This window comes from Sus scrofa, chromosome 2 (assembly GCF_054392235.1).
Source record: "Sus scrofa isolate SSC_HxYL_T2T_F1_AM1 chromosome 2, Sscrofa_HxYL_maternal_Yorkshire_Landrace_v2.0, whole genome shotgun sequence".
Classification (NCBI taxonomy): Eukaryota; Metazoa; Chordata; class Mammalia; order Artiodactyla; family Suidae; genus Sus; species Sus scrofa.
In genome coordinates, this window is record NC_139384.1 from 15,665,806 (window position 1) to 15,682,404 (window position 16,599).

At 34.1% G+C, this 16,599-nt stretch overlaps 2 protein-coding genes across 2 annotated transcripts in view; one reads left to right on the forward strand and one right to left on the reverse strand.

Annotated features, from left to right (window-relative positions):
• LOC146405189 (olfactory receptor 1165-like) overlaps positions 1-16,599 on the reverse strand; it is a 458,625-nt gene that overhangs the window by 430,785 nt on the left and 11,241 nt on the right. The window lies entirely within an intron of this gene.
• On the forward strand, positions 7,205-13,513 carry LOC110255200 (olfactory receptor 4C11-like). The gene has a single exon (XM_085015203.1). It carries the CDS (start codon positions 9,273-9,275, stop codon positions 10,203-10,205), a length of 933 nt encoding a protein of 310 aa, XP_084871329.1. The 5' UTR covers positions 7,205-9,272; the 3' UTR covers positions 10,206-13,513.

The following is a 16,599-nucleotide window of genomic DNA, read 5'->3' on the forward strand; positions in this document are numbered from 1 at the left end:
AGATAAAATACTGGGCCTCAATTTTGGTGTGTAAATTGAAAGTGAAAATAATCTCTATTTTATTGGCTTGTCATGAGGTTTAAAAAGGGATATAATAAAGAGCTGTGAATAAAGGAGAAAATCTAGTGTGCACTACCTATTTTCATTATAAAATGGATTTTAAAAATATAATTAGTGAAACTCATATTTTTAGTCATGGCCATCATATACATTTACCAACAATACTTTTATTCGGAGAATGCAATTTATAATTTTAATATAAGATAAATTTTAACTGAAGATATTATTTGGTACTGTTTTAATAAGATTAAAAAGAAACCTAAGACAATGCTAAACACACAGTTATTGCTTAACTAAAGGAAAAAGGAGACTTTAGATAACAGCTCCAGGCTTTTTACGTATTGCATCTTTAGCTTTAAATCTTTAAAAATGAGTTATATGTGAAATCTAAAAAGCAAAAAAAAAAAAAAAAAAAAAAGTTTAGGTTTAATTTACTGAAATAGAAAGTAGAAAAGTGGGTGCTAGAGGCAGAGATGGCAGGAAATATAAAGAGTCTGGTAAACAGATACCAACTTTCAGCTATGTGATTAATAAAGTCTCAGAAGCATGTCAGCTTACAGTGCCTATAGTTGAAAACCAGCTGCATCAAAGTGAGTAGATAAATGCATGGCATCCACTCACCAGAGTTCCTTTAGCTTTACTAGTGAATTTTATACATTTATAAGCTTTCACACTACTGTCCAGTGCACTTTTGTTTCAAATGAAGGAGTTAAAAAAAGTCAATGAAACATAAAGGAAAAAAGACCAAGAGGAAAAGAAAGACAAAGCTACAGGACAGGAATAACTTAAAAAAAGGAAGTAGTAAGTCCTTCCCTCTTGGTAATTATTTTAAGTGTAAATAGATTAAACTAAATGCCCCAATGAAAAGACAGAGAGTAGCTGGATGAATTCAAAAACACAAGTTCCACATCCTTACTCCCCCAGCCTGGGACCACATCAGGACCCAGCTAACATAAGCGCAGTCTGACAGCCTCCACCTGAAGCAGGACCTGGACGTCAAACAGGTCAGAGCCCAGCCCTCCCTACCACCACAGCTACAATAGTAGCTCCTACTACAACCGAAGAAACTATGCATCTCAAATAGGGGGCACCCCTACAGCCTATGGTTCTGTTGATAAGAACGGAGCACATGGTCGGGTCCATTAAGACATCTAAATAAGTTCATCTCTCCAAGATTAGCAAAAGTAACTGACCAACATAATACAAAGAAATGAAAACAGAGTTACACAAAATGGGGCAACAGAGGAATACATTCCAGATGAAGACACAAAATTCCAGAAGAAGAACTCAACAGAGTGGAGAGAAGCAGCCTCCCTGGTAAAAAGTTTAAGGTAATGATCATGAAGATGCTCATACGGTCAATTATTCTACAATGAGAGATAAGAATATACAGTGAGAGGAAATTCTCTTCAATAAATGGTCCTGGGAAAGTTGGAAAGCTACATGCAAAAGAATCATACTGGACTACTTCCTCACAGCATTCACAAAAATAAATTCAAAATGGACTAAACACTTAAATGTAATAATGAAACCATAAAACTCCTAGAAGAAAACATAGGCAGTACATGTTTTGACATTAGTATTAGCAATATTTCTTGGGGGAAAGGGGGAAATCTGTCTCCTCAGACAAGAGAAACTAAAGCAAGTATAAACAGATGGGAACTACTTCAAATTGAAAGGCTTTTGTACAGAGAAGGAAGAAAATATTTGTTTATCAAAAAATGACAGACAACCTAGTTAAAAAATGGGCAGAGGACCTGAACAGAAATTTTTCCAATGCAGACATACAAATGGCCAAGACACATGAAAAAATCCTCAAAATCACTGTCATTGGGGAAATGCGAATCAAAACTACAATGAGACATCACCTCAAGCCTCTCAGAGTGGCTGATTTTCAAAAAGACAAAAAATAGTAAGTATTTCCAAGGATGGGTAGAAAAGTGACCTCTCATGCACTGTTGGTAGGACTGTAAATTGGTACAGCACTATTTAAACAGTATAGTTTCCTCAAAAAAATTAAAAAGAGACATCCTATATTATCCAGCAATTCCACTTCTGTGTATTTTCTCCAAAGAAAACAAAAACACTAATGTGAACATACAGATGCACAGTTGTGTTCATCAAAGCATTGTTTATAACAACTAAGATAGGAAAGCAATGTAAGTGCCCATCAATAGACAACTGGATAAGTAGTTGTGAAAAAAATAGAGAGAGAGGGTGCCATAAAAACAATGAAAGCTTGCCATTTGCTACAATATGGATGAACTTAGAGGGTATGATACTAATTGAAATAAGTCATACAAAGAAAGATAAATGGCATGGGATCACTTAACATATGGTACCCAAAAAGCAGAACAGGTGAACAAACACAATAAGACAGAAATAGACTCAAAGATATCTTTGAGTTCAGCACTGCAGGGAAATGGGGAACCCTGGAAGAGAGACAGTGTGGCACAGTGTAAGAGAACACACAAGACTCTAACATTTAGAAAGTGGGGGACCAGGAGGCACTCTGGTCTGCAGAACAAAGGTGCCTAGGCTTTAGCTCCTATCTTTTTATTAAGGAAGGTGATGAGATTATTATTGATGGGATTAAGGAAGGTGACAAGATTTGGGGGCAGGGACAGGCATAGGCAATGACAAGATTATCTTCTTTGTAATATCAAAAGGGGGTATCTTAGGACATAGTGCAGCTGTTCATAGAATAATATGGTTAATGTGTAAGTCCTTCATCTAGTCTTGGAAGGAGAATCTGTACTTTAGAACTCTGAGTCCATAGACATTTGCCTTCTGCAGAGTTCTGCTGTTCCATGACACCGAAAAAAAATCAAGTATTTTCCAGAGGATAAGGTGGTGGTGATGAATGAAATATACGAGAGACTTAAGAGTTGTAATCTTCCAGGTACACAATAAAAGAGTCAGAGGGATGGAATGTACAGCATGGGGAATGTAGTCAATGATTTTGAAATAACTGTGTATGGTGATAAATGTCACCTAAATTTTGGTGGTTGTTTTGCAAAGTTCAGAAACACTGAATCATTCTGTTTTGTACTTGGGACTAACATAGTGTTGTACATCAGTTTTATTTCAATAAAATATAAAATAAAACACTAACTACTATAAGATGTCTAAAAGAAACTTATTTTAGATCTAAGGACACACATAAACTGAAATTGAAAAGATAGAAAAATAAATTACACGGAAGTAGTAAAACAGAGTAGATGGCTATACTAATTTAGACAAAATTGACATTATGTCAAAAACTATTGCAAGAGACCAATCAGGTCATCATCTAATGAGAAAATAATCAACTCACCAAAACAAAACAACAGTTTGAAATATGCACATATGTATATATACACAACTAAAATCAGATATTAAAAATATGTGAAACAAACTCTGACAGATTAAAGGGATAAGTGAACAGCTCTGAAATAATAGTGGAAATCTTGAATATTCCACATTTCATAATGAATAAATCAATCATACAGAAGATCATAATAAATAGAGAACTTACATAGCAGTGTAGACCAAATGGACTTCTAGAGAACTCTCCACCAAAGAGCAGAATTACATTTTTCTCAAGTACATATAGAACATCTTCAGATGAACCAGATGTTAGGACACAAAACAGTTCTTAGTAAATTTTAAAAGATTAGAGCTATCTTATCCAATTAGAATGGATTGAAACTAATAACCCACAACAGAGGACAACGAAACATCAAGTGTTTTGTGGCAATTACAGAACACACCCCAAAAAAAGGAAAAGAAAAAGAAAACCACAGACAAATATCTCTGAAGAAACTGATACAAATTTTTTCAGGAAATCACTAGTACACAGAATTCAACAACTCTTTAAAAAAATTATACAAGTAATTAAGTGGGATTTAATACTGGAATGCAAGATTGGTTCAATAGAGGAAAATCCATCATGTAATATATCATATTAACAAAAGGAGCTCTCTATTCTGTTTCATTGGTCTATTTGTCTGTTTTTATTACTATTTTGATTGCTATAGTGTTTTGATTACCATAGCTTTGCAATAGAGTTTGAAATCAACAGTTTGTTTTTCTTCCTCAGTATTGCCAGGGCTATTCTTCCTGCATTCTATATGTATTTTAGAACTGTTTGTTCTATTTCTGTGAATAATGTCACTGACATTTTGATAGGGATTACACTGACTCTATACATTGCATACATTGCTTTGGGTAGTACGACCATTTAAACAACATTAATTTTTAAGAATAATATTAGTGCATCTGACCCATGAACACATATATCTTCCCATTTGTGAATATCTTCTCCAATTTCTTTCATCAGAGGCTTGAAGTTTTCATTTTACTGGCCTTTCACTTCATTGGTGAATTTGTTCTTGAGTATTTTATTGTGTTTGATGCTACTGTGAGTTTTTTTTTAAATTAGTCATTTTGTTATTGGTATACAGAAACACACTAATTTCTGTACATTTATTTTGTATCCTGAAACTTTAGTGGATTCATTAACTAGTTCTAACAATTTCCTTTTGTTGATTTTTTTTAAGATTTCCTATACATAAGATTATATAATCTGCAACAGAAACATTTTTACTTCTTTTCCAATTTGGATGCCATTTATTTCTTTATCTTTCCCAATTAACTCAGCTAGAAATTCCAGTATATGTTGAATAGGAATGGTAAGAGTGGACCCATTTTAATTGTGCCTGATCTTAGAGGAAAATATTTCAACCTCTCATTGTGGAATGTCAGGTTAGCTGTGGGTTTGTTGTGCATAATCTTTCTTATGTTGACGTATATCCCTTCTACACTCAATTTGTTGAGAGGTTTTCTTTTTTTTCATAAAAGAAAACTGTATTTTGTTAAATGATATTTCTGTATATATTAAGATGATCACATCATTTTTACATTTTATTCTATAAATGTGGTATATCATATTTAGCTAGACAAGAATATTCAGTGGGTAAGTGATTGGCTCTTCAACAAATGGTGTTGGGAAAACTAGATAACTACATACAGAAAAATAAAATTGGTCCCTATTTTACACTACTCACAAAAGTTAATTCTAAATGGACTAAAGACTTAAAATAGACACATTACCATAAACCTCTCCAAGTAAATATAGGAAAGAAGCTCCTAGACCTTGGTGTTGGCGATGAGTTTTTTGATGTGATATTAAAACACAAGCAACAAAAGCAAAAATCAACAGATGGGGTTATATCAACTACAAAGCTTTAGCACAGCATGAGAAACAACCAAAAAAATAAATAAATAGAAAATCTATGAAATGAGAGAAACCATATATTTAATAAATGTTGATATCTAAACTATATGAACTCAATAGCCCAATAACAAACTTTTTTCAAAGATGTCCAAATGGCCAACAAAGACATAAAATGATGTTCAACACCCATAATCATCAGGAAAATGAAAATGAAAATCACAATGAGATAGCAACCTCTCACCTGTCAGAATGGCCATCATAAAGGATGAGAAATAACAAGTGTTGGTGGGGATGCAGTAAAAAGGGAACCCATGTGAACTATTGGTACAGCTATAAAGTGATGCAGCCCCTTTTAAAAACAGCATGTATCTTCCTCAAAAAATTAAAAATCTAACTGCCATATGATCCAGTTTTCCAACACAAGAGTATACATCCAAAGGAAATTAAATAGATATCTGCCTTGCCATGTTTACTGCAGCATTATTGACAACAGCCAAGATATGGAAACAACCTAAGTGTCCATCAAAAGATAAATGGATAAAAAAAGATGTGACATTTTGCATCTGAGTGTATGTGTGTGTGTGTGTGTGTGTGTGTGTGTGTGAATCTGAGTGTGTGTGTGAGATCTTTTATATGTTCTAGCACAAGATGCTCCAGTTCATCTTGTACATTCCCTGCCCCAGGCCTATAAGCAGCCATTTCTTTAAAAGGCTCTAATTTATTTTATTGAAGAATGGTATCAGAAACCCAGACTTGGACACAGACAACCATCCTTTTAAAAAAAAAAAATTGTAACCTAGGAGTTCCTGTTGTGGTGCAGCAGAAACAGATGTGACTAGTATCCATGAGGATGTAGGTTTGATCCCTGACCTTGCTCAGTGGACCAAGGATCTGGCGTTCCCATGAACTGTGGTGTAGGTCACTGATGCAGCTCGGATCCTGAGTTGCTGCGGCTGTGGCATAGGCCGGCAGCTGCAGCTCCAATTGAACCCCTAGCCTGGGAACTTCTATATGCCATGGGTATAGCCCTAAAAAAAAAAAAAAAAAAAAAATTATAACCCAAATATGTGATTTATAGCACAAATGAACAACTTTACAACTTTAACTGCAAGAAGAGACCACCTTTTTTGTCCATATTCCAATAACTTATATTGAAGGTTAAGTTCTTTATCATATCTGACTTATGTTTCTTAATTGGAAGCAAAAGCACACTTTAGGGAATGGCCATCCCCAGACTCCTCTATTTTGCATCACCCACTCTTAAATACTCTTCCAGGAAGGGCAAAAGAGAAGCACCTCCCTGTCAAAATCTTGCATGACTGTGGATTTCAGAAAGTGTGGGATGCATCTGAGATCAATTTGGTCTGCCTTTTGGCACTCAGGTCGGAACCTAGGCTCTTTGTGAGATCAGAGATCTGGGCTTCCACTGAAGAGCCTAACTTCTACATAACCTCCCATCAAAACTGGTAAGATTTGTATTTAGAATTCATTTGACTACATTTATTATTTGGAGAAAATAAATTTAACAAATGTCACAGTGCACACCTAATACATTAAAGGCACTTGTGGAATCAGTGAAAGTTTAGGGAATTTTTTAGTAGTGCTTTACAATCTCGGGTTGATGGAAATATAATTGTGCACCAGAGCCCCTGATGGAAATGGGCACTTCTCTTGGAAGATGTGGTAAGAGAGACAGCCAAAAAGATAAACTATCTATTTGAATGTTTGTGGAAATGTTCCGTGAACATTACGATTTTTCTGCAGATACAGCAGGACACACGTGTCCCTTAACAACAAGTAAGTATAGAATAGTGTCAGTAACTATTGAATTGTATCTAGGGAAACACTTTTAATTTTTTCATTGACTTTCTGGATCTGTAATATGTCAATATTACTGAGAAGTCACTTTCTAAGATCGGATTTTTTTGTTTTATTTTTAATGCAGCATAATCATGACATATTTTCAAATATTACCAAAGGGAATAGCTTAAAACACAGGTCATCCTCCCAGCTCTGATAACAAGATGCAATTTTCCCAACCAAAGACCACAAGTTTTATGCTATTTTGGTGTTCTTGTAAATGAAATCAATTTATATAAGCATATACCTATATGTGATATATATTATTCTATTATTAACAAATGTTAGAAACCCACACAGTTTTTAACTCACTCACTCTACAACATATTTTAGAAATCACTGCATATGTATCTAATTCATTTTTGTTAGTGATTGGGATAAAGGGGGAGTTTGGGGTTAGTAGATGCAAACTGTTACATTTGGGACAGATAAGCAATGGAGTCCTACTGTACAGCACAGGGAACTAGTCCCATCATCTTAGAACATGATGGAAGATAGTATTTGAAAAAAAGAAAGTACATGTATGTATGAGTGGGTCACTTTGCTGTACAACAGAAATTGAAGGAACATTGTAAATCAATTATACTTCAATTAAAAAATATTTTTAAAATGATTGTATAAAGTACTATCCCTCATTTATTCAGCTTTCTTCTGATAGGCATTGAAACAATTTCCTACTTTTTGTTACCATGGAAGGGGCTGTAGTGACTATTTTGTGTCTATGAGTGAGATCATCTGCAGCAAAGAGAATCACTAGACCTATGTCTATATGTGGCTGTAATATCATCAGTGCTGGAAATCACTCCCTATGAGATTAAATTCCTACCAAAAATGTGAGATTGCTTCCCATAGAAATTTTCAACCATACTTAGATATTTATCAGAAGATCACTTTGTTAATCTGATAGGTGAAAAGGTATCTGATTGTGATTTAAATTTGCATATACTTAATTAGAATGAAATTGAACTTCTTTTCACATGCTTAATTTTAATAAGGTTTTCCTTCAGGATCAGTTCTTTTGCTCACGATTCCTCTGTGCCGTGTTTTAAAAGATTGGCCCTTGAAATCCATTTATACTTGAGGAAATTATGCTTTTATCTGGTATATATGTTATACATGTATTTTATCAGCTTGACACTTATGCTTTCACCTGTGCTATTATTTGGAAAATATTTGTGATGAGGTATATAAAATAATGCCTATATTTATTTTATGTGGATAAATAATAATTCTTTTTATTCCTACCTTCTCTTACTGAAGTCAGGCTATGGGACACTGAAGAATATAGATCTAAAGGATTCTCTATTGAAAAGTTTCAACTATACCTTGGAGCTTCCTGAGTTCTTTTTCTAAATTTCCTGGTGCTTCACATGAATTAAATTTGAAAGAATATTCACATTTATGGCAAATGTTATCACTCTATTTACCCTTCATTTTAGTCTTATCATCTCCTTGTGTCAATAAAATATGTTGAAAGCCTCAAAAAATAATGAATAAGGGGAAGAATCTAACTTGAGACAACATGTTATAAATTTAAAAGTGTAAAGTTTAACGATATAAACTGAATTCATAACTGTAAACAACTAAAAATGTTTGCGAGGTAAAGCAAAAAGAAACTTAGTCAAAGGCAAAGGATTAAATCTCATTATTGACTGGACAATTTAAGTGGATTTTCACTGCTAAAACTGGGTTTATTTCACTTCTCTCTCCCTCCCTTCTTCCTCTCCCATCTCTCCTGTACTCCCCCCTCAAATGTTTATAACATTTACCAGAAAGTATTTATAACTGTATTAACAATTTAAGTAATGTAAATCATATTAGGGTGAGGCATACGTTTTTTCTATTTATGCAACACTCTACCCTAATTAGTGTTTACTATATTTAAGGAACTATTTATTTTTTGTTATGTATATACTTCATTTTTTCATAAGCAATCCATTAAATAGATTGAATGAAAAGTATGGTTTCAATTTTATTCAGAAAATACTACATAAGGTAAAAGATCACCAATTGGAAAGTGGCACTTTCATGATAAGGTATATGTATTTGAACTTTAAATGTGGTATTCATATTTCTTTTTCCCTTTGCAGATTCACTATTTCTAACCTGCCCCTTTTCCATTTTGACTGAAACAATGCAGCCAAATAATAGTGTCACTGAGTTTGTATTGTTAGGATTGACACCGGATCCTATGAGACAGAAAATAGTGTTTGTAATCTTCTTCATTTTCTATATGGGAACTCTGGTGGGCAATCTGCTTATTATTGTGACTATCAAATTCAGCCGAACACTTGAGAGCCCAATGTACTTCTTCCTGTTTCATTTGTCCATTGCTGATACCTGCTTTTCAACTTCCATAGCCCCTAGACTCATTGTGGATTCTCTGTCTGCAAAGAAAATCATATCTTACAATGGGTGCATGACTCAAGTCTTTGCATTACATATATTTGGCTGCATGGAGATCTTTGTCCTGATCCTCATGGCTGTTGATCGCTACATGGCCATCCGCAAGCCACTGCATTACCCAACCATCATGAGGCGCCAGGTCTGCATCATCCTGATTGTTCTGGCATGGATAGGGTCTTTTATACATTCTATGGCTCAGATTATCCTGGCCTTGAGACTGCCTTTCTGTGGCCCCAATCTGATTGATCACTATTGCTGTGATTTGCAGCCCTTGTTGAAACTTGCCTGCATGGACACTTACATGATCAACCTGCTCTTGGTGTCTAACAGTGGAGCTATTTGCTCCAACAGTTTTGTAATTCTGATGACATCATACTTCATTATCCTGCGTTCCCTGAGAAACCACAGTGCAGAAGGGAGGAAAAAAGCCCTCTCCACTTGCACTTCCCACATCATTGTAGTCATCGTATTCTTCGGTCCATGTATATTCATGTACACACGCCCCCCAACCACTTTCCCCATGGACAAGATGGTGGCAGTATTTTATACCATTGGAACACCCTTCCTCAATCCACTCATCTACACACTGAGGAATGCAGAAGTGAAAAATGCCATGAGGAAATTATGGCATGTCAGAATTACCTCTGAAAGCAAAAGATGAATTAAGAGCTTTGCTTACTTATTGAGTCACCGTTTGACCACCTCTAGATAGATAGATAGATGATAGATAGATAGACAGACAGACAGACAGATAGATAGAGATATATATGACAGATATTGACTCCCCCACAACATCTATTAAAATGTAACAGATTTTCCTTCTTTTCTCTATGCTTCTGCCCTCAGATTCATAGTTTCCCTAGCATGTTCAGCCTGACTCATTCTTTTCCTGAGAGTTCAATTCTGGCATTGCTGATTGTGAAATACACCTACAAAACAGTCTAGACTCTGATTACATAAAAAATAACTTTTATACAATCAAAACTATTTAATTACATGATCATTCATAAATAAAGTACAGCTAGTACTCTGTAATCTGTAATTCCTGCTATACCACCTTTCTAAGCAGGTAAACTGCTTTCTCTTGAGCACTTCTGGAGCAAGGAAACTAACCCTGTGAATCAATCACTTCATTTCATTATATAATTATTTTATTTTAAAACAGTTCCACACTATTGAATCAAATTTTTTTATATAATGATATTTTTAAAGTTTTACTACTGTTCTCTTTGACTATTAAGATAACAGACATTATGTGTGTGTGTGTGTGTGTGTGTGTGTGTGTGTTACAAAGGACTTGAGATATTTAGCTCTATGTGTGATTGGTGTATAGGAGCTACAGTGATAGAGTTCAATAACTCTAGGAAGTTAGGAAGTAAAATAATTTCTGTTGTCAAGACTTAAACAAACTTAAAAATACAGGAGAAATGCAACATATTTTCTGAGATTGAAGTACAGGGAGGTAGAATGTGGTTTGAAGGAAAAAAAATGTAGAAAATCCACTACACAGCAGCAAGTTATTTTTTTCCTCTGTACTTGCCCAACAAAGAGGTCATCTAGCTTCATATGTTGTAATTGCCAATACAATTTGGTGGCCAGAGCAGGCAGATCATATTAACACTTGAACCTGGGATTTGTATGTCAATGGTTATATCATGAACTTTTACCTTATAAAAAATGAAGATACCACTTCATTTTTAATATTGTTATCTTATTTGTAAAACCTTACCAAAACCATCATTACCTCCTGTCAAAAATTATTTTAGAATAAATCCATTATCAAAATAACATGAAGGCGTTCCTGTCGTGGCTCAGAGGAAATGAATCTGACTAGCATCCATGAGCACGCAGGTTCAATCCCTGACCTTGCTCAGTGGGTTAAGGATCCAGCACTGCCATGAGCTGTGGTATAGGTTGCAGATACATATTGGATCCTGTGTTGCTATGGCTGTGGTGTAGGCTGGCAGCTACAGCTCCAACTCGACCCCTAACTTGGGAAATTCCATATGCCACAGGTGTAGCCCTAAAAAAAATAAAATAAAATAACATGAGACTTCAGTGTTCTCACATTTCTTTGCTTTCTGGGATATTTCAAAGCTCAGTTTCTGCACTAGTGTCCCAAAGTTGGCATGTGATGAATGAGGAGGTCCATATAGTTAACACAGAATGGAAATGTCATAATCTATTATAAACTTACCTAATAGATTCCTCTATAACTCCAGCATGATAAGCGCGCACGCGCGTGCGCACACACACACAAACACACACACACACACACACACACACACTTCACTGTAGGCTTTCATGCTGATTTTCATTTCAGATGAATAATTAAAAGTAGGAGGTAGATGAGAAAATAAATAACCTAAAAGATAAAATTAAAAAAAAAAGATTGAAAATAGAAGTAAAAGAAGATACACAGGACAAAATAATGGAAGTTTTGTGTGATTCGAGAATACTTTTGGTCAAATTAAACCTGGGGAAATGAAGTAGAAGTTTTATTACATGAGTCCACTTATATGAGATACACAAAATAGACCCAGAAAGAGACAACAGAACGGTTGTTGTCAGGTTTTGCATGGAAGGAAAAATGGAGAATTGTCTTCAATGGATATTTAATATCAATTACACAAGATCAGTAAATTCTAAAAATATGCTTTAAAACACTGTAGTTAACCATAGTGCACTGTGTACTTCAAAGATTGTCAAGAGGGCAGGTCTTACTAAAATAAAAATACTATAAAATAAAATTAAAATACTATAAATTTCTCACTAAAATAAAATACTAAAATAAAAATGAGTTCTCACTGAAATAATACTATAAAAATTAAAACATACTAAAATATTAAAAATAAAATATATAGATGACATGAAAAGATGATCAACATCATATGTCATTAAAGAGCTGCAAATTAAAACATCAAGATACAACTATGAACCTATTAAAAAGCCAAATTACAAACACAACATCAAATATTTGTGACAACGTGATGAAACAGATACTCATCCATCTGGTGAGAATGTAAAATGGTACAGTCATGTTGGAAGAAACTACGGAGGTTTTTACAAAACTAAGCATATTCGTATCATACAACGCAGTAATCACACAACATAGTCTTTACCCAAAGGAGTTAAAAGTCATGTCCACACCAAAAAATTGCGCACAATTGTTTATAGCCGCTCTAATTCATAACTGTGAAACCCAGGAACCAATCAAGGTGCTCTGCAGTAAGCGAGTGGGTAGATAAACTGTACAATGGAATATTAATGAGCACTGCAAAGAAACTTACCAAGCCATTAAAAAGACATGGAAGAAACCTCAATGCATATTACTTTGCAAAGAAACCAATGCGAAAGGCTACATATCATATGATTCCACCTATAGGACCTTCTGGAAAAGGCAAGAACAGTGGAGACAGTATAAAGATTTGTGGTTAACAGGGGTTGTGGAGGAGAGAGATGAAGAGCCAGAGCACAATGGATTTTTAAGACAGTGAAATTATTGTGCATGATACTAGAATGTGGATACGTGTCACTACATATAGGACAAAATTCATAGAATTACAACTCCAAAAGTAAACCTTCATTTTATCTGTGGTCCTTAGGTGATAATAGCGTATCAGCTAGATTCATTGATTGTAACACATATCCCACTTTGGTACAAGATGTTGACACAAAACCCATAAAATTCCACAACACAAAGAGTAAAACCAATTGTAAACTACAAACTTTAGTAAAAATGGATTAATATTGATTCATCATTTGTAACAAATGTATTACATAATTGTTAAGTTGTCAGTAAACAGTATATTGGTGAAGGGGACATAGAGCTTAGATGGGAACTCCGTGTATTTTTTTCTTTGGTAATTTTTCTGTAAGCCCACAATTATTCTTTTAAAATAGTCTATTAAAAAAAGTTATATTATCAAGAGAAATCTCAATTTCTCATTACCATGTTCAAAAATATTTTATTTGGATTTTTATACAAATTCGCTGTAAGTACATCTTTTATTAACACATATATTAATATCTTCAAATATTCTATAGTTTACCCTAGTATAAATACACATAAATACACATTTAATGAATATGCAATATTTCCTTGTGCAAATAGTTTTTTAAAATCTTGAGCATTATTATAATGTTGCAAACATTAATTTGAATGTTACATTATGAAAATTCCACATGAAAGACTTCAATACTTTTATAAATGTGTATCTAAAAAGTTCTTATATCTTTTTCTCTTCTTTCTTTACTTTCTCTCTCTCTCCTCCCTGTCTTTTGCTGTGCCTGAGGCATGGGGAAGTTCCCTAAGCCACTGCAGTGACAATAATGGATCATTAAGCCATTGCATCACTGGGGAACTCCCACTTTCTTTCTTTTTTAGCATACCAATTTCATGGATCATTCAATGTTAATAATCATAGAAGAGGACATAATTTTATAAGTAAGTTTGCTCTCTAATAAAAGCAAAATAAGTTTAGATTTTACGATTGATGTATCTTATATAGATTCACCTTAGGTTCTAAAAGGAAGTAAATGCAAAACATACATTTTCAAAGTTTTGGGTAGGATTTTCTGTCCTAAAAAAAGGCTGAAAGAGTTCGTGTCAAAGATTAGGGGGCATGCCTATGTCATGCAGATTCCAAGGCCAGAGATTAAAATATGAGCCACAGCCCATATTTTATCCTTAACCACTAGATCACCAGGGAACTCTGGCAATGGCAGTTATTTACAGAAATAAAAACAATTCTAAAATTCACATGGAACCACAATTTTCTCCAATTGGACAAATTACTATTGAGAAAAATAAATCTGGAAGAATCACACTTCCTAATCTCAAAATACATTAAAAAGCTACAGTGATTAAAATGGGATGATACTGCCATAAAAGACAAACGTATAGACCAAAGGCACAGAATAGGGACCCCCAAAACCCAAGTATATACTCTCAACAGTTCCTTGATGCAAACTAAGAATATACAGTGGAGAAAGGAGAGTCTCTGGAACAAGTAAGTTGAGAAACTGGATAAACAAACCATATGAAAGATACCCTTATGTTACATCATATACACAATCAATTTAAAATGAATTAAAAATTTTAATGGAGGAACTGGAACTGTAAAATTCCTTGATAAAAACAGAGATGAAAAACTTAACAACACTAAGCTTGTCAATGATTTCTGGAAAAGACAAAAAAGCACAAGTAAAATAATCAAAGTTAGACAAGTGAGACAACATCACTAAGCACAGCAAAGGAAAGTTTATACATGGCGAACAACCAGCCTATGATGGGAGAAACTATTTGCAATCACATACACAATAAAATATTAAGACAGAAAATATAATATACAATAAATTCCTACAAATCAATAGAAAAGAATTAACAACCCGATTGATAAATGAAAAGAGGACTTGAACAGACATTTCTCCAAAGAAGACACAAAGATTGTCAACTGGCATACGTGGTAAACATCACTAATTATCAGGGAAATGTAATCAAAACCACAATGAGATATGATCTCCCACTGAGTAGGATGTATTTACCAAAATAACAAAGATAGCAAGTGTTGGCACATACATGGACAAACTGGAAAACCTGTATGCTGCCCAGGATGATGTAAAATAATGCAACCCCTAAGAAAAACTGCATGGCTGTTCCTCAAAAAATTGAAAATAGAATTGCCGTGTGATACAAATTTTCACTTCTGGATCTATATATCCAAATGTATTGATATCAGGAATGCAAAGAGATAACTACACTTGCGTCTTTATTGCAGCATTGTTCCCAATATCCAACTTATGAAAACAACATGTTTATTGAAAGAGGAAACGATAAAGAAAAGATGGTATATACATACAATGGGCTATTATATAGTCTTTTAAAAAGGAAATCCTCCCATATGCAAAACTTGGATGAACCTGGTCAACATTCCGCCAAGTGAAATAAGCCAGATCGACAGGGACAAATACTGTATGAGTCTACTTATAGGAAGTATACACAAGAGTCAAACTCATACAAACAGATAGCATGATGGCAGTTGCCAGGACTAGGGAAAATTTTTAATTATAGAAGATGAATAAGTTCCAGAGCGAGTATAAAATGTACTTATGGTTAATATTATTCTGTTGTGTAATTTAAAGTTCATTAAGGGGTGTTTCTCAAGTATTTTTATCACAATAAAAACTTTATAGAATAAGTAAATATTTAAAAGAATTATCTTCTCTCAAAAAAAACCAATGTCTTCAGATATAAAAAGGAATATATAGAGAGGAAAATAAGATAGAAAAAGATAATCAACATCAAATGCCATTAAAGAATTGCAACTAAAACAAGATGTACTTATGCACCTATAAAAAAGATGACACCAGGCACCTATAAAAAGCCACATCGGAAACACTACAACACTAGCAAGCATATAGAGCAACTGAAAATCTCATGCATTGCCTATCAAAATACAAAATGGAATAGCCATTTTGTATTCCAAAGAAATACAAGAAAGATGCTTTTGTGTTTTACAAAACCTAACCTATATAAACCCAACAATCTCACAACACAGTATTTATGCAAATGAATTGAAAACTTATGTTTCACGAAAACCTGTACACAGATATTTACAGAAACATTAATTCATAATTACTAAGATTTGGACTCAATCAAGATGTTCTTCAATATGTGCAAAGGTAAATGAACTGTGCTTTCCCCATGATGAAATATTATTGAGCACTAAAAAAATTTTAAAAGTACTATCTAGCCATGAAAAGACACAAAGGGATTTTAAAATGCATACTACTGAAATGAAAGAGGACAATCTGAAAAGGCAACATACTGTGGGATTCCAACTATGTAAGATTCTGAAAAGAAAAAAAAAAGGAATAAAATACAGAGATCAGTGCTTGGCAGGAGTTGGAGAGAGGGAGGTGTTAACTGAAAATAATAAAAGCCAGTTATTTCACCGGTAAAACAGGTTTATTCAGGAACAGGGAAGAACTGCAATTAGAAACATGTAACTCCCATGAACCACATGTAAACCTGTAAAGCAAAGAAGACGACA